The 18,152-nt window shown below is 40.1% G+C and overlaps 1 protein-coding gene across 6 annotated transcripts in view; it reads right to left on the reverse strand.

Annotated features, from left to right (window-relative positions):
- Positions 1-3,641: 3,641 nt before the first annotated feature.
- Positions 3,642-18,152, reverse strand: part of sgsm2 (small G protein signaling modulator 2) — a 96,941-nt gene continuing 82,430 nt past the window's right edge. For 5 of the 6 annotated variants that reach the window (XM_042415251.1, XM_042415256.1, XM_042415254.1 and 2 more), the window contains 10 exons: positions 17,646-17,791; positions 15,168-15,296; positions 14,887-15,069; positions 12,957-13,343; positions 12,536-12,660; positions 12,043-12,125; positions 10,803-10,912; positions 10,606-10,702; positions 9,603-9,770; positions 5,392-7,288 (listed from right to left, as the gene is read on the reverse strand). In XM_042415251.1, the coding sequence (XP_042271185.1) occupies positions 7,200-7,288; positions 9,603-9,770; positions 10,606-10,702; positions 10,803-10,912; positions 12,043-12,125; positions 12,536-12,660; positions 12,957-13,343; positions 14,887-15,069; positions 15,168-15,296; positions 17,646-17,791 (1,517 nt within the window). In that variant the 3' untranslated portion in view covers positions 5,392-7,199. Of the gene's footprint in view, positions 4,378-5,391; positions 7,289-9,602; positions 9,771-10,605; positions 10,703-10,802; positions 10,913-12,042; positions 12,126-12,535; positions 12,661-12,956; positions 13,344-14,886; positions 15,070-15,167; positions 15,297-17,645; positions 17,792-18,152 lie in introns of those variants that run through there. The other variant, XR_006096698.1, reaches the window with a different exon arrangement.

Below are 18,152 nucleotides of genomic sequence, written 5' to 3' on the forward strand. Positions count from 1 at the left end.
CCCACGAAAAAGTTGGATTTTATAAAAACAGCTGACGATAGAATGTGCGCACCTGTACGTAAACTCTGAGCCATGCGTACGAAACTGGCGATGCAGATGGTGAGGTGGTGAACTGAAGTCAGGTTGTATAATGATTCCTCTCACACATTTCATTTCATGTAATATCAAACGTTAATTATAGATCCACTTTATCATAAACATTCAAACCAGCAGTGTTACTGCTCGTAGTGAGCCATAACTATTCCATAAGCGCCTTTCAATTTTAAAAGATATAAGCCAACTCATATCTGAATCAATTACATCTGTGATTTATTATAGAACTATTAATGAAACCATGTCCTGTCTCACTATCACATTCTCAACCCCAGAGCGCAGAGGAGAGGGCTGGGCTGTATGGTGTTTATACTAGAGATCAGTTGTGGAGCAGCACAGCTGCTGAAATGCCATAATGATGTCAGGATGTGGCAGGATGATGTCTGGATGTGGCAGGATGATGTCATGATGTGGCAGGATATGGCAGGATGATGTCATGATATGGCAGGATGTGGCAGAATGATGTCAGGATGTGGCAGAATGATGTCAGGATGTGGCAGGATGATGTCAGGATGTGTCAATATGATGGTCAGGATGTGTCAAGATGTGGCAGGATGATATCAAAGTGATGTCAGGGTGGGGCAGGATGATATCAGGATGTGGTAGAATGATGTCATGATATGTCAGGATGTGGCAGGATGATTTCAGGATGATGTCAGGATGTGGCAGGATGATGTCATGATATGGCAGGATGTGGCAGGATGATGTCAGGATGTGGCAGGATGATGTCATGATATGGCAGGATGTGGCAGGATGATTTCAGGATGATGTCAGGATGTGGCAGGATGATGTCTGGATGTGGCAGGATGATGTCATAATATGGCAGGATGTGGCAGGATGATGTCAGGATGTGGCAGGATGATGTCATGATATGGCAGGATGTGGCAGGATGATGTCAGGATGTGGCAGGATGTGGCAGGATGATATAAAAGTGATGTAAGGATGGGGCAGGATGATATCAGGATGTGGCAGGATGATGTCATGATATGGCAGGATGTGGCAGGATGATTTCAGGATGATGTCAGGATGTGGCAGGATGACGCCAGGATGATGTCAAAGTGATGTCAGGATGATATCAGGATGTGGCAGGATGATGTCATGATATGGCAGGATGATGTCAGGATGTGGCAGAATGACGCCAGGATGATGTCAGGATGTGGCAGGATGATATCAAGGTGATGTCAGGATGTGGCAGGATGATGTCAGGATGTGGCAGGATGATGTCAGCCGTGCCTCCACTAGTCCATACACTGACAATATGCAGCAATGTGCTTCTTGGCATTTACCTTCATATCTGACCACTTTGTTTAATTGTTTTGTTTGTTGCATCGACTGCATTATCAGCTGCAGCAGCAACAGTCCTAATTAATTAGACTCTTAACCATTCTTTCACAGACAAAAATATTCTTAGTTTTCAGTGTTTATTTTTGTGTGTCAAACTACATATTAGCATGATAGATTCTTACATACAGTATTTTCTGTCATTGCCATTGTTGAGCTTACCCCCTTAAAGACCAATGCATGTGTGTGTCAGCCGATGCTGGCCTAGTGTTGTGTATTGATTTGATTATTTGTGTCTGGGTACATAAATAAGCAGCAAACAAACTCAAAATGGTCCAAACTGAAACCTATGTGAAACACTGGCTGGTCTATGGATGCTTTCATCATAGAATTAAACCATTCAGGTATAAAATACAGTACAGTATTTAAGAAGACGTGTGTCATGTATGATATAAACATTGTTTCTTTGTGATGCAACTGATACTTATTAAGTTACTTTGCTTGATTGATGCCAGCAGGCTACATGGCCCAAATTATGCCATACAGTCATTCTAAAAACACATCTGCAATTACCGCTTATCCCCATAGGTGCTGCCAAAGAGAAAGAGCGAAAGAGATCCTCGAGATTGTTTCTTGAACAGCTCATTTTTAGGACATTTTACAGAGAGTGTGGTGCAATTAGGTACAAATTATTTTAAAAATGGAAAAAAGTGTTAAGTGTTTAGTTGGTAAGTACCCACTCAACATATTTAGATTTATATTCTTAATTTGCAAAAAAACTTAATATGGCTGACTTCCTGTTGGGCTTAGGGTATGTCTCCCAGTGGCTTTTTTGTAAGTTTTGACTGATGTTAACAGACCGTACTGTCTATACATCACCTTTTAATAATAGTGATTCTGCTTTTTAATTCATCAGGTTCATTAAGAATCACCTACTAGGCAAATATGAGCTTTACACGTTTACTATGAGGGAGTCACTCTGAGTCAAACTGGTGTCACTGACAGCGTCAACGCTGAATATATAAACTACTACTAAACTAAACTAAACTGAACTAAACTAAACTAAACTAAACTAAACTAAACTAATCATACAAACCTCAGACACACACACATCACATTCATCTCCTCTGGCGAATGATTGGTGTATGTGCCTGAAAAATCTAACATTAAACAGGGTTCATGCACTGCGAATTATATTCCTGCAATTCTAGTGGAAGAGAAACACTTCACTGCACTTTAACAGATTTTAACGTCGCCACAACACAACACAACACAACACAACACATCATAATTAATCAAACTGATCAATAATCTTGCTCACGGGACAAATATATAACGGTACAAATATTCAAGAGGTACTGCACAGTTAAACATGTTTTTTGAGCTCTAAATGAAATGATGTACTGTGATGAAACATATCAATGCTGGTGTTAATATTGACATCGACACCAAATTTATAAAAATCAGCGTTTCATGGGTTGAAAATGGCTCAACACGCCATCTACTGTTTTAAATCAGCCCAGAGCCTTGCAAGGCCAATGTTGACAACTGTTTGGGACTTCATGAAATTTATATAAAAAAAGAATGTTAACATGCTAATGGCTACCTACAACATACTTAAATATGCTGGGATGGAGGGGGCTAGCAGAATTTGGGTGTGAAGTTACTCTTTAAAAACACTATAAGAAACATCCTAATATGCTGATGTATCGAATCTAATTCTTTAAGAATTTTTGCAAATGAACTACTACTTATGAACCCAAATATTACAAGTGGAATTTACCAATTAAACCAATTTAACACTTTTTTGTTTTTTCTTACATACCACATTGCACAACCTTTCTGTAAAATGTCCTAAAAATGTTAAATTCCTGCAAATTACTCCAAAAATTTCCAGGAAATTACAATACAGTTAAGAGACCTGTAAAATAAAGTGTTACCCACTTGTTTGTTTTATGTGCTGTTTACAGATTGTTAGTTTTCCTGGTGAATGTGGACAAGTGTATTATGTGTGGGTTGTTTTATGACCGAACCAACCAAACCAAACCACTGGGGGTCCTGGGGAAAAAATAAGCTGTGGGCCACCATTGACCTATTCATAGATATACAGTATATGGTATATTGATTAGAGATGCTTTGAACTCAGTAGAAGAACTATTCTAAACACTGAGAAACTCCCAAGTTTCAATCATATGATGTATTAAAAGCCATAGAACATCTTCCTCTCTAGAGCATCAAAAGTCTAAAAACAAAGAGAGCAAGCACAGTAATGAACAACCTCTTATTTAATAATACATTACATTCAAGGCAAATGATACATCCTTACCAATACATATTTAGCAATGCAATCATTGGCTCTCTAAATAAATAGAAATCTTGAAGTCAGTGCACAACATTGAGAAAGAACACTTAACAGTCAACGTGTAACATAGTCTGCACACATTCTGCATTTCTGCACAGTATACACCTCCAACTAGTGCTGCTAAAACCAACATAAAAAATAGATTTCAAAATAAGTTATATATATATATATATATATATGTTCTGACTGTCTTCATAGAAATATTGGGCTTTCGGTTCATATTTACAGCAATATAGACTTTGATGGGTTTCTCAAACGACAGAAATTGCACAGTAGTTAAAGAATCCAATATCACGATTTTCAAAAATATTTTACACACATAGTAAACAGTCAGTCTTCAAGATGCAGTATGAAATTGCACATTGTCGTCATGCCACAGAGGGGGCTGTTTCAAGGCTTTGGTACACAATGTCCTGATTGGAAGAAAAAGCTCTGCTACAGGCCTCAGTTTCCCCCCCGACCCTCCTCAGTCAACGTGTTGGCAGGGTGGGAGGGGGGAGAGGCCGTAGTGAGGTTCCGCGTACATCCACACCACCGCCCGTTTCTGGGGTCAAACTAGCGAATCAAAGAGCCCGATGACTACAGTACACTTGAGGATTGGGGAAGACTCTTGGCACTTGAATCACAGGTGCAGGTCCGTGCTGGATGACCAATCATATGCAGCCGTATTGGACATTTTTGGGAGACAAGGAGGGTGGAGATAAAGGGTCACACTAATCAGGGGTATTGGAAACAGTATCAAAAATTTCCCCAGTTCCCCTCAGATACAAACATGAATGTACTCTGTGCTGTTACTGTGGAGCCGAAAGGAAACCTAATACTGATTCACTGAACACTGGCTTTAGTTTGGCATTAAATGCAGCTTTACCTCAGGTGGTTTTTAAAAACCTGGGATCATAAATCTGTTATTTCAACCAACCCAGTCAGACAGATGTTTTATTTTCAGAGGCTGGACTTGAGGCAGGAGAATCAGGTTCCACACGGACAATTGCAGCCACTTTTCCTGTTGAACGGTCTTCAACGAGCCTTCACAACAGTGTGCATGTTTAACTCCAATTCCAAAGTGAAAACATGGATTCATTTAAAGCATAGAGCAGGTGATGTAGTATATTTTTCTAATTGTCAAAAAATCCCATGAAAAGACCAAAACCAACAATGAATTCATCCTGTTAACAATTATTATCTGTGAATATCTTATACCTCTGTGCCAAAGAGCTCCACTGTTGTCCAAAAACTATAAAACACATTAGTGAGCCACACTGTTGCACTGGGTGACATGTTCCTTCATTATTCAACGCACACAATCCTATACAAACCATCCCGCTGCCAGAAATACTCTCTAGAGCACCAAATGTGGATTCATCTGCAGAAAACAGGCGCCAACAAATGCACCATTTCCTCCTGTTTGAGTAATGTTTACTAAAAACTACAGTGACCAGCTGTGTTAGGAAATTACTGAACCTTTGTTAAAAACTAAACAATATTTATCAGAGCTTTTTCACTGAAAACAGCTGCCTGCTGCTGCTGGAAATGACACTGATGAGAGCTGTGAGACTGAATTAAACCAGTAAAGCTGTGGGCCGGAAAACCAAAACAATGAGCTGATAAACTGTAGAGCTGAGGGGAACTGCAGAGTTGGTGATAATTCTCTCCAACTCCTCTCACATTACACACAGTCATTTAATTCACTCTTTATATATAAAATAGATTCAGTGGTGCAGCTTTAAAGATTTAAGCCCTCCATAGGAACCAGTCAGGATGTATTGAGAGATGGACTTGCATATTGTTGCATTTGGTCTTTTCATGGAATTTGTTGATAATAAGAAAACTTTAGAATAACCCCAGCCTTATCCTTTATTGAAAACTCCACCTTCAGACACAAGTAAATATCATCAACCTGTTGCTTTCTTTCCATTCTAGAAGTTATTTTATGATCAAGTGTTGGATTTTTCATTTTCTTATACCCACTTTGTCTCAGCCTGTTCTTCTAACCAGCTTTGAATCTAACACTTCATTAACTGGACAGTTTCATCTTTTCAAACGTGTCCCTTTTTCAAAAGTTTAAGAGGACATGAAGCAGTGACTGACACTGTGTTTATCTGCTTCATGTCCTCTAAAAGCTGTGATGATATTGTAGAAGCTAACTGGATCAAGCCCATAGCCAGGATTTTAATTATTCCCCAGTGCAATTTACCCAGCTAAGAAATTCAAGAAGTTTTTTTTTTAAAGCTGTGTTCACACTGCCACACATTAAATCCATTCACTTTAATTTATTTTTGGCAAAAATAGCCCAGTTTTAATATATTTATCCTAAAAATACCAGAATAAGTAATACTTCAAATACTTAAAAAGCTAACATGTGTAATATGTGTGTAATCATAGAATGTAAACTCTTCCTCAGGTCATTAAACGCCCCAAACTCACTGTAATATTACAGAGGACATGACCTCAGTGTCCACAATGGTAGTTTTGTGTTTTGTGTGTGTGCTTTTGTCTCTAGTGTTGTGCTCTGCTGCTGCTTTTCTCCCGCTGTCTCGGAACGAGGATTAAACATGCCAAACCGCTGACTAACATGCACTGAAAAGTTGGCTGCAATTCATCCGGACTTTCTCAACAGTTTGGCCCTCCTGTGGTGCCTCCAGCCTCCACCCACACAGCTGAAGGCCTTCACAGACACCATGAAGGAAACCCTTGCAAAAAGTGCAACAAAGTACCTTGGGCTGTTACTGATAAAGGCAACCTTTGTGTGATAATGAAGACTTGGACAAAAAGAAAAGAATGTGGACTGAGGGGTAAAAACATACATGCTTGTTGTAGAAAACACTCGTGAAAAGGTAGTTGGCACAGTCCATTTGGTCACTAATGAAAACTTCTTCGTGGCTAAGTCTTCTGCTCCTCTCACTATGTTGTGTGTAAATCTCCACTCTAGTGGCCTCCACTGGAATGCTTCAGCCTTCCTACAGTACTCCTCCACTGACAGGCATCCAACATGTTTGGTTTCAGAGGGCAAGAAAAGGGGCGAGACTCTACAAAACTGGTGTACTGATAGAGCCAATGTTGTTTTGGAGTGTATGTGTGTGTGTGTGTATGTGTGTTTTCATGCACGCACACAAGCTCTGGAGGACTGGGGAGACTTAAGAATGCGTTCACAGTGTGGTCAAACTCACAAGCATGCAGACAAATCCACATGTCTGAACGGACACCATGGGCATTCCATGTGAAGGGAAATGTAAACAGATCGAGGCTGAGCTCCAGAGCCAGGCCGCCCTTGCAGCACTTCTGCCCCACTCCCAGAGTCCTCATCTGGGCAGGGAGGAGACCTGGACCCCCCTGGACCTGCTCTGGTTGGATGGAGGCCTAGAAACACCCTGTGAGGGATGAGAGGAGGAGCTGAGTGTCCTGTAGGGTGGGACACTCTCTCCCTCTGCATCCTTCCATTCCTCCTCCTCCTCCTCTTTTATGGTCACTTGTTGTCCATCAGAGACTGGACTTTGTGCACCAGTTCACGTGCTATCTTCAGGATGTGCTGGACATCGTGACGCTCGGCCATCTCTGTGGATCAGACACACTGTTAGAGAGGCAGCAGGTTCCTCACAGCTACAGAGACATACATACACACTACAGTTTACACATAATCTGCATCAACAGGTTAACAGGTACACACAGACAATGACTTTAGCAGATAAATGCAATCAAACAAGGAGCAGAAAACAAGTATAAAAACCTGAAAAGTAGTGGTGCAACAGATCATAGTTGATCCGTGATCCGTACAGATCGTCCCCCACGGTTCGGCACACATGTGAATCGCGGATTAATCGCAAAATTGAATGTCTCATTTAAGACAACGTAAACAAACTGTTGTAAGTACAAGTCATGGACAGACAGCACGTTGGTAACAGGGATTTTGAAGAGCAACAACCAAACCAGTATCTAACGGGTCGGAAGTGAAATCTACAGGTATGTTAACATGCTGTTTAATGTGCTGCAGCTGAGCAGCTAATTAGCTATCTAGCTGCTATGAATGTTTGTTTGGTGGCTCGTTCAACAAACTAAGAAGGACAAGATGTGTGTTCAAGTTTGTAAGTTATCATCAAGTTTTGATGATGTGCCACACGCACAACGTGATTTAGCCAAGTAGGACATGTTCCTGGATCAACATCCAACATTGCAATCAACCAATCACAGCCCTCTGACATCATCAATGTGCTGCTCCTGTGCTTCTTTTAAAATTCCTTTGTACTTCTTCACAGGTATGCTAAGTTTTCCAAATTGAAGTTAGTACAGACTGCATGTCTTTAAGTCATTAATATTGAATCATTATAGTCTCATACCTACCTAGAGCTGTAGCTATATGAGCAACTGCAAGGTTAGTGAGTTAGCTTGCTGACTAGGCAGGCTATTCAGCTTGCCAATAAGCTAGAACAGTGTTTGGTAACATTAAAGGGTAAAGATGATATAAAAGCCCTAATTTTGCTTTGGTCAAATCTAATTTTGGTGGTGGCTAGTTGAACCATACTTATTCATAAGAGAAACTAATTTCTGCTCTTTTCTTATAGTTCATACTGACAATAACAAAAAAATATTTAAATAATAAAAAATACACCAGACTTATCCTACCCTATAGACCTGTGATGAACATATTTTACCTCCTTTTTTTTATAGCCCATTCAAAACATTTTTTTGCAGGATTGCAGTGTTAGTGTTGATCCAGACACAAAAGCATGGAAGTCAATTAAATAAATTTCAATTTGAGGCATTATGATGTGAGATGTAAGACAAGGCTTTCCAAAAATGGAGAGAATGTGTTGATCTTAGGTGGTCACACAAAATTCACCTATGCTATAGGCCTACATTTAATCATTTAGACTATATATTATCTTATATATTAGTATATATAATCATATTAACTATGATTAAATATTAATGATGCAAAGACATGCAGGTAAGGATTTTGTTCAGTTTTACTGAGGAGTTTGTTCAATTTATAATTGAATTTGGAAAACTTAGCATACCTCTGAAGAAGTACAAAGGAATTTTAGAAGAAGCACAGGAGCAGCACACTGATGATGTCAGAGGGCTGTGATTGGTTGATCGCAGTGTTGGTCTAGAAACACAACGTTGGATGTTGATTCAGGAACATGTCCTACTTGGCTACACAGTCTGTTGTGTCATTCACTACCATGTTTAAAAGAGGAAGGTGTCATGCCTCATATTGCAATTTAATTTAACAATTGAGCATTGAATATTTGATATATTTTAAGATTTTATTTAACCATTGGACATCTTGAATGTTGTTTTCATTTAAGACCATGGGCAAAAGTTCCATGCTGTAAGTGTTTTACAGAATATATGGAAAACAAAGTGATCCATTGCACCCCTACTGAAAAGGGAGCAGAGGCACAAAGGTGTCAGTATGCTTCAAACAAAGTGCTTGTCAGGTCATTATAAAATTAGTTTTATTACAAATAAACATATGCATAAAGAGAAGCTGGTCAAAAACTGTCTGCTTCTCTCACATAAATCAGCAACACTTGAACCTCCTTCAGTATGTCTATTACTTATCTCAAGAAATATCAATATGATGGTTATCTTGATTATCAGATATTTAATACATTGGATTAGACAAGAACACACATTCCAATGTTGTTCCTTAAGTAACTGATAGAAGATTTTACCCAAGTGTCCCTCCTCTGCTCCTCTCTTGAAACTACAATTTAGTAGATCTGTTATTACATCATCACACACACTGCACTACATCACTGATCACAACAAACTGTTGACCACTGATGGCAGTCAGGACAGGATAGTGAGAAATTCAAAGAAATCCACAAAAAATGGATTGTGTGTATATGTGTGTGTGTCTCACCGTTGAAGAACTTGATGATGTCAGTAAAGTCCATGTTGTTGTCCATGATGATCTCGCGGTACACAGTGACCAAGGCCAAGGCCAGGAAGAGGACGAAGTGCTGCGAGGAAATCCTGGGAGCCACCCAGATCACCTCCCACACCGCAAACACATCCTCATACAGGAGCTCTGCACACACACACACACACAGCATTTTATAGAAACCCTGAATTCTGTATAATGACTGTTTTATGCAAATGGACAGTAGAGACCTGACTGCACTTTTAACCATTTAAGACATTACTGCTTAGATATTTCAGATAGGATGCAGCTAAGAGGATCATGAGCTACATCAGAGAGACATTTCAAAAGTCTTAAAGAGGTCAGATATGGAACATCATGAGCACTCGGTACAGCATGTACTGTTCATTGTTCTTCTTTAAAGGCATTAAGACATCATGTTACTATGGTTTTACATCTTCTGACTCAAGGCTGTGGAATGGTTCACCTTACATGGAGGTATAGTATGTTGACTGAGACAGTTTGGGTCACATCAGGTCCATTATTATCTTAATTTGGAATACATAAACACTGCCTATTTTGTTTGTTAGACCACATGCCAAAGCTGGAGGTACTGCTACCAGGAAGTGTATCTGCTGTAGTGGACATCCTGTATGCACATCTATTTGGTGATGAAGTTATTTAAAACTTTGTTTAAGTGATTTTTTTAACTCAGTAAGTTGTTGTGAAGATCTTATTTTTGATGACTTCCATCTATTGAACTTCTCACCTTGTTGCAGTGAGATACAGGTGTACTCCAGTACACTGTGACATCACTGTTGGGTGTCGTTACAGGTGCAACAAGGCACACTTCTGACTACACCCATCAGTGATGCTGGCTGTGATCAGAGGTGAAACTTTCAGAGAGGACAGTGAGACTCTGCCTTTCGGCCTGCTGTTAAGTTACTCTTTCATGCAGCTTTAAAGCAGATGAGTCAGTGAGAGTAAAGGATGTGTTTTTCACCTCTCTTGAAGTCCAACAGGAACCAGCGGTAACAGAAGTAGAAGTGAGTGTAATCTCCGTTTTGCTGCATCAGTTCAAACAGCTCAGAGTCTAGGATCTGAAATCAGTGACAGAGAGAGTCAACGCTATCAGTACAACTGACATACACACACACACACGCACACACGCGCACCCACAAAATCAGAGTTATCCATCACCTGGATCAGTGACCTCATGTTGGCAAAGTGTGTGTCCATGGCTCCACCATTAGGGAAGTTCTGACTCATCCTCTTCATTAGTTGAGTGAAACAGCTGTACGCCAGGCTCTCTGAAACACACACACACACACACACACACACACACACACACACACACAAAGGGAGAACATAGGGTCATGGAGCCAGGACAGTGCTGTGAACAAAGTAAAGCTGTTGCTTGTCTCTTTCACCTCTAACAAAGACTTTGACTCTGTCCAATTATGTTTTCAGAAATGTCATTTTCAGTAGTTTTCATTTTCAACTTCACTTGTGCGGAAGTGTAATGCATTCATGTGAGAAAAACATTTGCCCTGTTTTTCTGAATTAACAAGATAATTATGTTGGAAATTCTGAGAAAGGTTTTCATGAAAAAAATAAAAAAAATCTGCTCTGTTTTTCTGAATTAACGAGATACCTCAAAATCCCAAGAGAAGCTCTCATTCCTACTTGAGAGCTTGAAGCAATCATGTCCCGTCTGTTAAGTTTAATCCAGTTTTATTTTGGGTTTGGTTTGAAACATTGGGGGATGTTCGTGTCTTTAAGTAATATAGATGGTTTTGTTATTAGTTTGTCGACTTTGCACAGGCACCTCAGGACAGGCAATAATGTTTCATCAAAGCCCAAAAATAGATGAAACAAATACAGCAGACAGCCTACAGAGCTGAGAGGTTATTTTAGTTTGCAATTTCAACAAACAAGCAGAGCAGGATGACTTGACTTTAAAACTGTCAAAGAGAACATCTGGACCAGCAATCGTTAGGATTCATCTGATAACCCACTAGCAAAATAAAACTTACAACAGGTCAAACATGAGAAAAAAGTACAATTATGTTCATAAAAGAGCACAGAAAGAACATGAACGAAAACGTGTATATGTATATTTTAGGACCATCGCCTCGCTCAGAGGCCATCGTTACCATAATTACACTACTTTAGGTGCAACGAAATTCAGACGGCGGCATTACCGGCGTCAGCATTTAGAGGTATCTCGTTAAGTCAGAAAAACGGAGCAGATTTTTTTTTCCATGAAAACTTTTCTCTGAATTTCCAAGATAATTATCTAATTAATTCAGAAAAACAGGGCAATTTTTTTTTCTCAAGTGAATGCAATACGGTTCCATACACTACACCGCTTTTCATCTATAATATTAGTAATGACAGTCACAGAAAAATACAGCATGTGATAATTCCTCATTCTTACCATCATCCAGGATGACCATGAGGGGAGCGAGCAGGTCACACATGCCCTGAACGTAGCCCATCTCTAAATGTTCCCACACATAGCTGCAGGCAAGAGGAAGACATGCAAAGATAAACAAGAGCCTGACCAGACAGCAATCAAGCAACACTCAACCAAACAGATCGAATGTACATGTTGCACTCTGTGTATATGTGTGTCTCCCTATGGTGGAATGTAACTGAGAACATTTCAGAGGGACATGTAATTTTTACCGCACTACATTTTTCTCAAAGCTTCAGTTACTTTACAGATTAATATTTTACACATGAAACATGATAAACTTTTAAAATGCACTACATTGTTAGAGATAAAATTAATACTTCCTACTAAGTAGCTAAACTTAGCTCTACCTTGACCAACTACAACAGTAAAATGCTTCATGCACATTAATGCATCTGTTTCTGCATAGTACGTACTTCTGGTACTTAAGTAAAGGATCTCAATTCTTCTCTACCTGCACATGATGTTGCGTAGCTTCTCCAGGTTGGCTGTGGTGAAGTAATAATAGTTGCGGTCACAGCGCTGCACGTCTTTGTCTATCCTGTGGAGGTTGAGGGCGACTGTGTCCAACAGCTCGATCTGCAAAAAGGAAATATTTGTTTTGACACTAGTGAGGTCTTTCTCTCTCTTGCATCACCAGGACAGAATGTCAGCTTTGACCCCAGATAGCAGATAATCCCTTATGATTTTAATGGCCCCTTGATCTGTTTTCCTCTGCCACCTGTTGGGCAAACTTTACAGTTGAAGTTCCAGTGTAATATCATTAGCATGTCATTGATTCTGTCAGATACTTTCATAGTGTGGAGTATGATGAACATTACTGCTAGCAGGGATCATGTTTTCCTCTCTTGTGGCAGACTTATGCACATATGTACCGTATATGAGGAGAGTGAAGGTGAAACCCCCTCAGCAGCTGCTCCATTGGTCACCAGCTTGTCCAGCTGACTGCACAGTCTGTCCTCAGTCAGAGAGTCCTGACGCCCCCCCAGCACACCCGGAGTCCTGCCCTCCTCCCCGATCCCCCCTTCCTCCTCTGTGCTCTGACCGTCATCTATGCTTGACAGGATCTGGGAATGAGCAGAGGTCACTGAGTAGTTTCTGGAGGAGGGCAGCCCAGAGTCGGGGGAGTCAAACTCCACCAGAGGGCGCTCCTCTTGGGGGAGGGCTGCAGAGGGGACCATGGTGGTCATGGTGGGAGTACTGTCCTCTCCACTGGGGGTCTCCTGGCTCCCAGCGTCCGGCTCATCCACTGACATGAACACCTGAAGAAGAATGCACAGTGAGGGCAGTGATGCAGGTGTGTGATCATAAATCATATAGTTTATTATTTCACCAGTGTGAAGACAAATCATTTTTATTTGTATGGCCCAATATCACAAATCACAATTTTGCCTCAAGGGGCTTTAAAATCTGTACAGCATACAGCAACCTCTGTCCTTAGACCTTCGATTCAAATAAGGAAAAGCTTTCCCCCTAAAAAACATTTCACAGGGAATAAAATGGAAGAAACCTCTGGAGGAGCAACAGAGGAGGGATCCCTTTTCTAGGACAGACAGACAAGAAACAGATGTGTGTACAGAATAGACCAAAAAAGCAAATTACAGAATGGAAAAACAGGATGACAAAATCATAGATAAACTGATGACATATACAGGACCAGTCAAATGTTTGGACATACCTTCTCATTCACTTGTATGAAAAAGTCCAAACTTTTGATTGGTACTGTATGAACAACACTGAAATCATGAGCTTTGACTTCTGTCTTCTTATTCCTCCATGTTACCCTCTGCTATAACTTATTCTTCATTCATTTGTGAGTGTCTGTACATAAACCTGTTTGAAGTTGTCCAAATTATTTTTTTGTTGAATCTGGTTAAAGTTAAAGTTGAAAGAGCAGTATCACCCATATGCTGATGTTGCTAAGAGAGTTACTGGGTCCTTAATGAACTGTGCGTTAATGAAAAGCTAACAGCATTAGTTCTCTAAAAGACAGTGTGACTTTTAGGAATGTTAGATTGGTGGATTTATGTTATTTTGTTTGTTGGACTTTTATTGAAAGAGTGACAATCTTTTGATGAGAATGTAGCATTAGCATGATACACCCTGCAAAATATATGTGAGATGTTTAAGAATCAATGCAGCGAAGGCAGACATATTGTGACAAGATGTCCTTAGTCCCTAGCAAGGGTCAAGCTGCAAAAACACTGAATCCTACAATTCCCATAATGCAACTAGTAGGATGTTTTCATTAGACCCTCCGTGCCAGATAAATGCCTTGGTTGTTCAAACTCCACACCTCCTGTTTGTAACGCAGGGTTTGTGGTAATTTTACATCTCCAAGCCCAATCTAAGATAACCTTGGTGACATCACTATGACAGGGTTATTTTCTCAGACTTGACAAAACTCCAGAGCTACAGGAGACATTTTACAACAGTTTTCACGGGTGAGTAGTTCTCCTCATCACAAGTAAAGTGGTTTTGATGTACAAGTTGTACTGATGTAATGCTGGTTATTGGTTTTGTTCCCATTGCTGAAATGTACGGCGCAGTGTGGAATTAGGAAAGATATCAAACAAAGAAATGTGCATTGCTTTTGGAACGATGAAATGTGCAAATGTTTATAAAAAGGAAACAATTACATCCAATTAACATCCATCTTGATGTTGATTAGAGCACTGTCAGTTTTATTGATTTTGAGTGTATCAGTCAAAATCAGGACACTATGACAAATATTCTATATTGCTCAGTCTAATGGGGAGTTAGATGGATGTTGGATGGATGTTATATTATGCTGAGCTTCCTCACCTCGTTGCTGAGTGTGGAGTCTCTGTGAACCAGTCGCAGGACGTGACTGTCGATGCTGCTGCCAGATGAGAGCTTGGCAAAGATGGCCGACTGCATCTCCTTCTCCCTCTGCTTGACGATCACCTCGCAGGCCTTCCACTCCCGCATCACCTGCTGGTAGCGCTCGCTGATCTTTGCATCAATCTTCACAGGAAAATCAAAAAGATATCACAGTGGTTAAGAGTGTGTGTGTGTGTGTGTGTGTATGTGTGTGTGTGTGTGTGTGTGTGTGTGTGTGGTACCTGGCTCATATCCTTTTTGCCCATGCCGAACTTGTAGTGTCCCAACAAGAAGGGCCAAACCTCCTTCCTGATCTCGTGCTGCACTCCGCCATAATAAACCAGCCTCAGCAGCTCCAGCTCCTTATAGTTCTACACACACACACACACACACACAGAGAAAGGATAATATGAACATAAACCAAAAGGAGAAGACAGATGACAGGAAGAAGAAGCCTGGTGTGAGATGAACATGGGGATGAGGAAGTGCATCAATAATGGAAGGAGAGAAAGAGTGATTGTGATCCGTACAGAGGAAGACACAGATGAGTGCACAAGATAAAGGAAACAGATATGAATAGAGTGTAAATGAGTAATGATTACTTTGTTGGAGCTGATGAGTGATTACAGTGGCTGGTTTAATAGCTACGATAGTATCATACTGCACCCTGTAATGAGACTTCATTTCACTGAAACTCATTAAATTTTCATTAGAGTGAAGAAGAGAGTGGAGACGGGTGGAGACTGGGGGAGCAATACATGATCCCTGACTTACAGTTAATACAGAACCATGTCAAAGGAGGATCTACAGTGTTATATATGAGGGGTGGACAGAATAATGGAAAGACGTTTAGCTTTGAGGTAAGTGGAGCTCAATTATAAAGTTATAAAGAGTTATTTCAAGTTCAAACACAATTAACTGCATGCATCAGCGTTCAAAGAGCTCTGATGATCAGCACTGTCAAATTCATTTTCCACACAATACAGGGAAAAATAACACTTTTATTAAAAAATAAGAGGCATATAAATAGATGTTTATTTTCAAAGCACAATCAGGCTCAGTGCTGCATTTCAAAGGTGAATATTGCTTTTTTTACTTTATAGACAGCTATTGATACTAGTTATATTCCATTATATTATACATTTTCAAACAAAACATATGATCAACTTTATTAAAATAAGAGGAATTACTACACATTAATCTTACAGTCCATATATATAAATAAAATGGACCCATTACATTAAAATGCTGCATTCACATTAATGCCATCAGTGAGACTGATCCAATGATAAAATATAGGTTTTAATATAATCTATAATATGTCTGTGGCTCTCAGTCCCAAGCCGACTGGTTCCTACCTGTGATGGAATTTTCCATATTATCCAGCTGTCACTACTACTGAAAACCTAAATCTTTCAAAACAGGTTAGAATTATAGTTTAATTTTAAAAAAAGGCTCAGTAATTTTCAAAAACAACTGGTCGCTGTAGTTTTTAACAAATGTTCCTAAAACAGAAGTACATAGTGTATTTATTTGGGACTATTTGGCGGCAGGGTGGTGTGTGTGGGATTGTTTATGTTGTATAATGAAAGAACTTGTCACCCAGTGCAACGGTGTGGCTCATTGATGTGTTTTTAATAGTTTTTGGACAACAATGGAGCTCTATGACACAGAGGATACACACACAATATAATATAATTTAGCTGGCACAGAGGCATAAAAATGTTGAATATCATAAGTCTTGTTCTTTTAAAAGTGGACTAAGACATAAAGACACATAAGCCAGTGTAGAGAACACATTCCTAGAGCCCTGAAATATTCTGAATAGTGCACCTTCATCTTTTGTTTAATAAAGGCAAAGGATGCCTTCAGCCCAGCTGTGTCCTGTAGGGTTGTCTCTTAATAAGGTCTGATAGCTGCTCTGTATGGTTCTATTATGTTCAAAAAATAAGAGGTCATGTTATGGGACTGGAGGCACTGTATGTTGCAAACACTGATTCCTCGTGATGTTGCCATATTTCAAAGTGATAAAAAATGACCACATGAAAATGCACATACACTGCTGGTTACATAAACAGCAGATGATGTCAGTCTCCCTACACAGCCTCAACCTGCAGAGCTGAACATCATGTGTGGGAATCAGATTTCCAGCTCTTTCATGCCGACAAAAACTGAAGGTTTTTCTTCTTTTAGAGAGCTCCAACATACCTCTTCACAGTTCAAAGCAGTGACTGCAGCAGCTCTACAGCAGACACTTCTTCATATCTGTTTACCAAAACTTGAATATGAGCCATACAAAACTGCAGTATTAAGTCATATGGTCTTCCGTCGCAAAGATTTAGAGCAGGACACAAATCTTAGCTCACTGGTTGCATCAGCTTATCTCACTTTATAAAATATTACAAGACTTGCAGCCCCCACGCAGCAAGAAATGACTGTGATTGATCTTTGAGGGTTGATTGGGTTGTTGGTCGATAACAATGAGTCACTGATGACTTGGCAAGTTGCTGTGACTTATGGCTGTTAAATTCACTGGCGTGCAATTGAAGGGGTGGAGGGATGGGGTGCCAAATGGTGCTGGGAGAAGATTAAGATTCTTGTTATGTTGTTGTAATTCCTGCTGCTTGCTGACAGAGGTCGATCACAATCATATATTTAAGGTCCAGACCTGTTCAGCTTCAGTGTTTACTCCTGTGCAAACCTCTCTGCTCTGTACCCACCTTGCAGTCTTTCTGGTACTTGCTCCACACCTCTTTGCTGAGGCCTCCAGACGCCTCGCAGGGTCTGTCTGGAGGGACGATGTTGTGGTTGACCAGAGCTGACAGGTGAGTCCGCACAGTGGACAGGTGTCGACAGTAGGCCAGCCCTGATGGACAGGTGAGACACAGACAGACACACAGCTGAGACCAGGCATCAGTAAAGCCCAAATGTGCATGTTTTCACTGCTGTCTGATAGATGAAAATGGATGAAGAAAAGATTTCCTAAAAATGTAAAAAAGTACTTATTATGTTATTACCATGTTAACTTTGGATAAACTGTAATTCCACCCTATATAAACAATAGACCCACCACTGATTTAAGATTTACATTATCAGGGTCTGCCTATCACACACATGTATTAAACTAAGAAGATAATCATATTCCAGCTGAACAACGTCTGGTAAACAGAATGAATGACTTCAGACACAAGATTCATATCACATTTGGGCATTATGTGATCATTAAT

Source organism: Thunnus maccoyii, chromosome 6 (assembly GCF_910596095.1).
Source record: "Thunnus maccoyii chromosome 6, fThuMac1.1, whole genome shotgun sequence".
NCBI classification, from domain to species: domain Eukaryota; kingdom Metazoa; phylum Chordata; class Actinopteri; order Scombriformes; family Scombridae; genus Thunnus; species Thunnus maccoyii.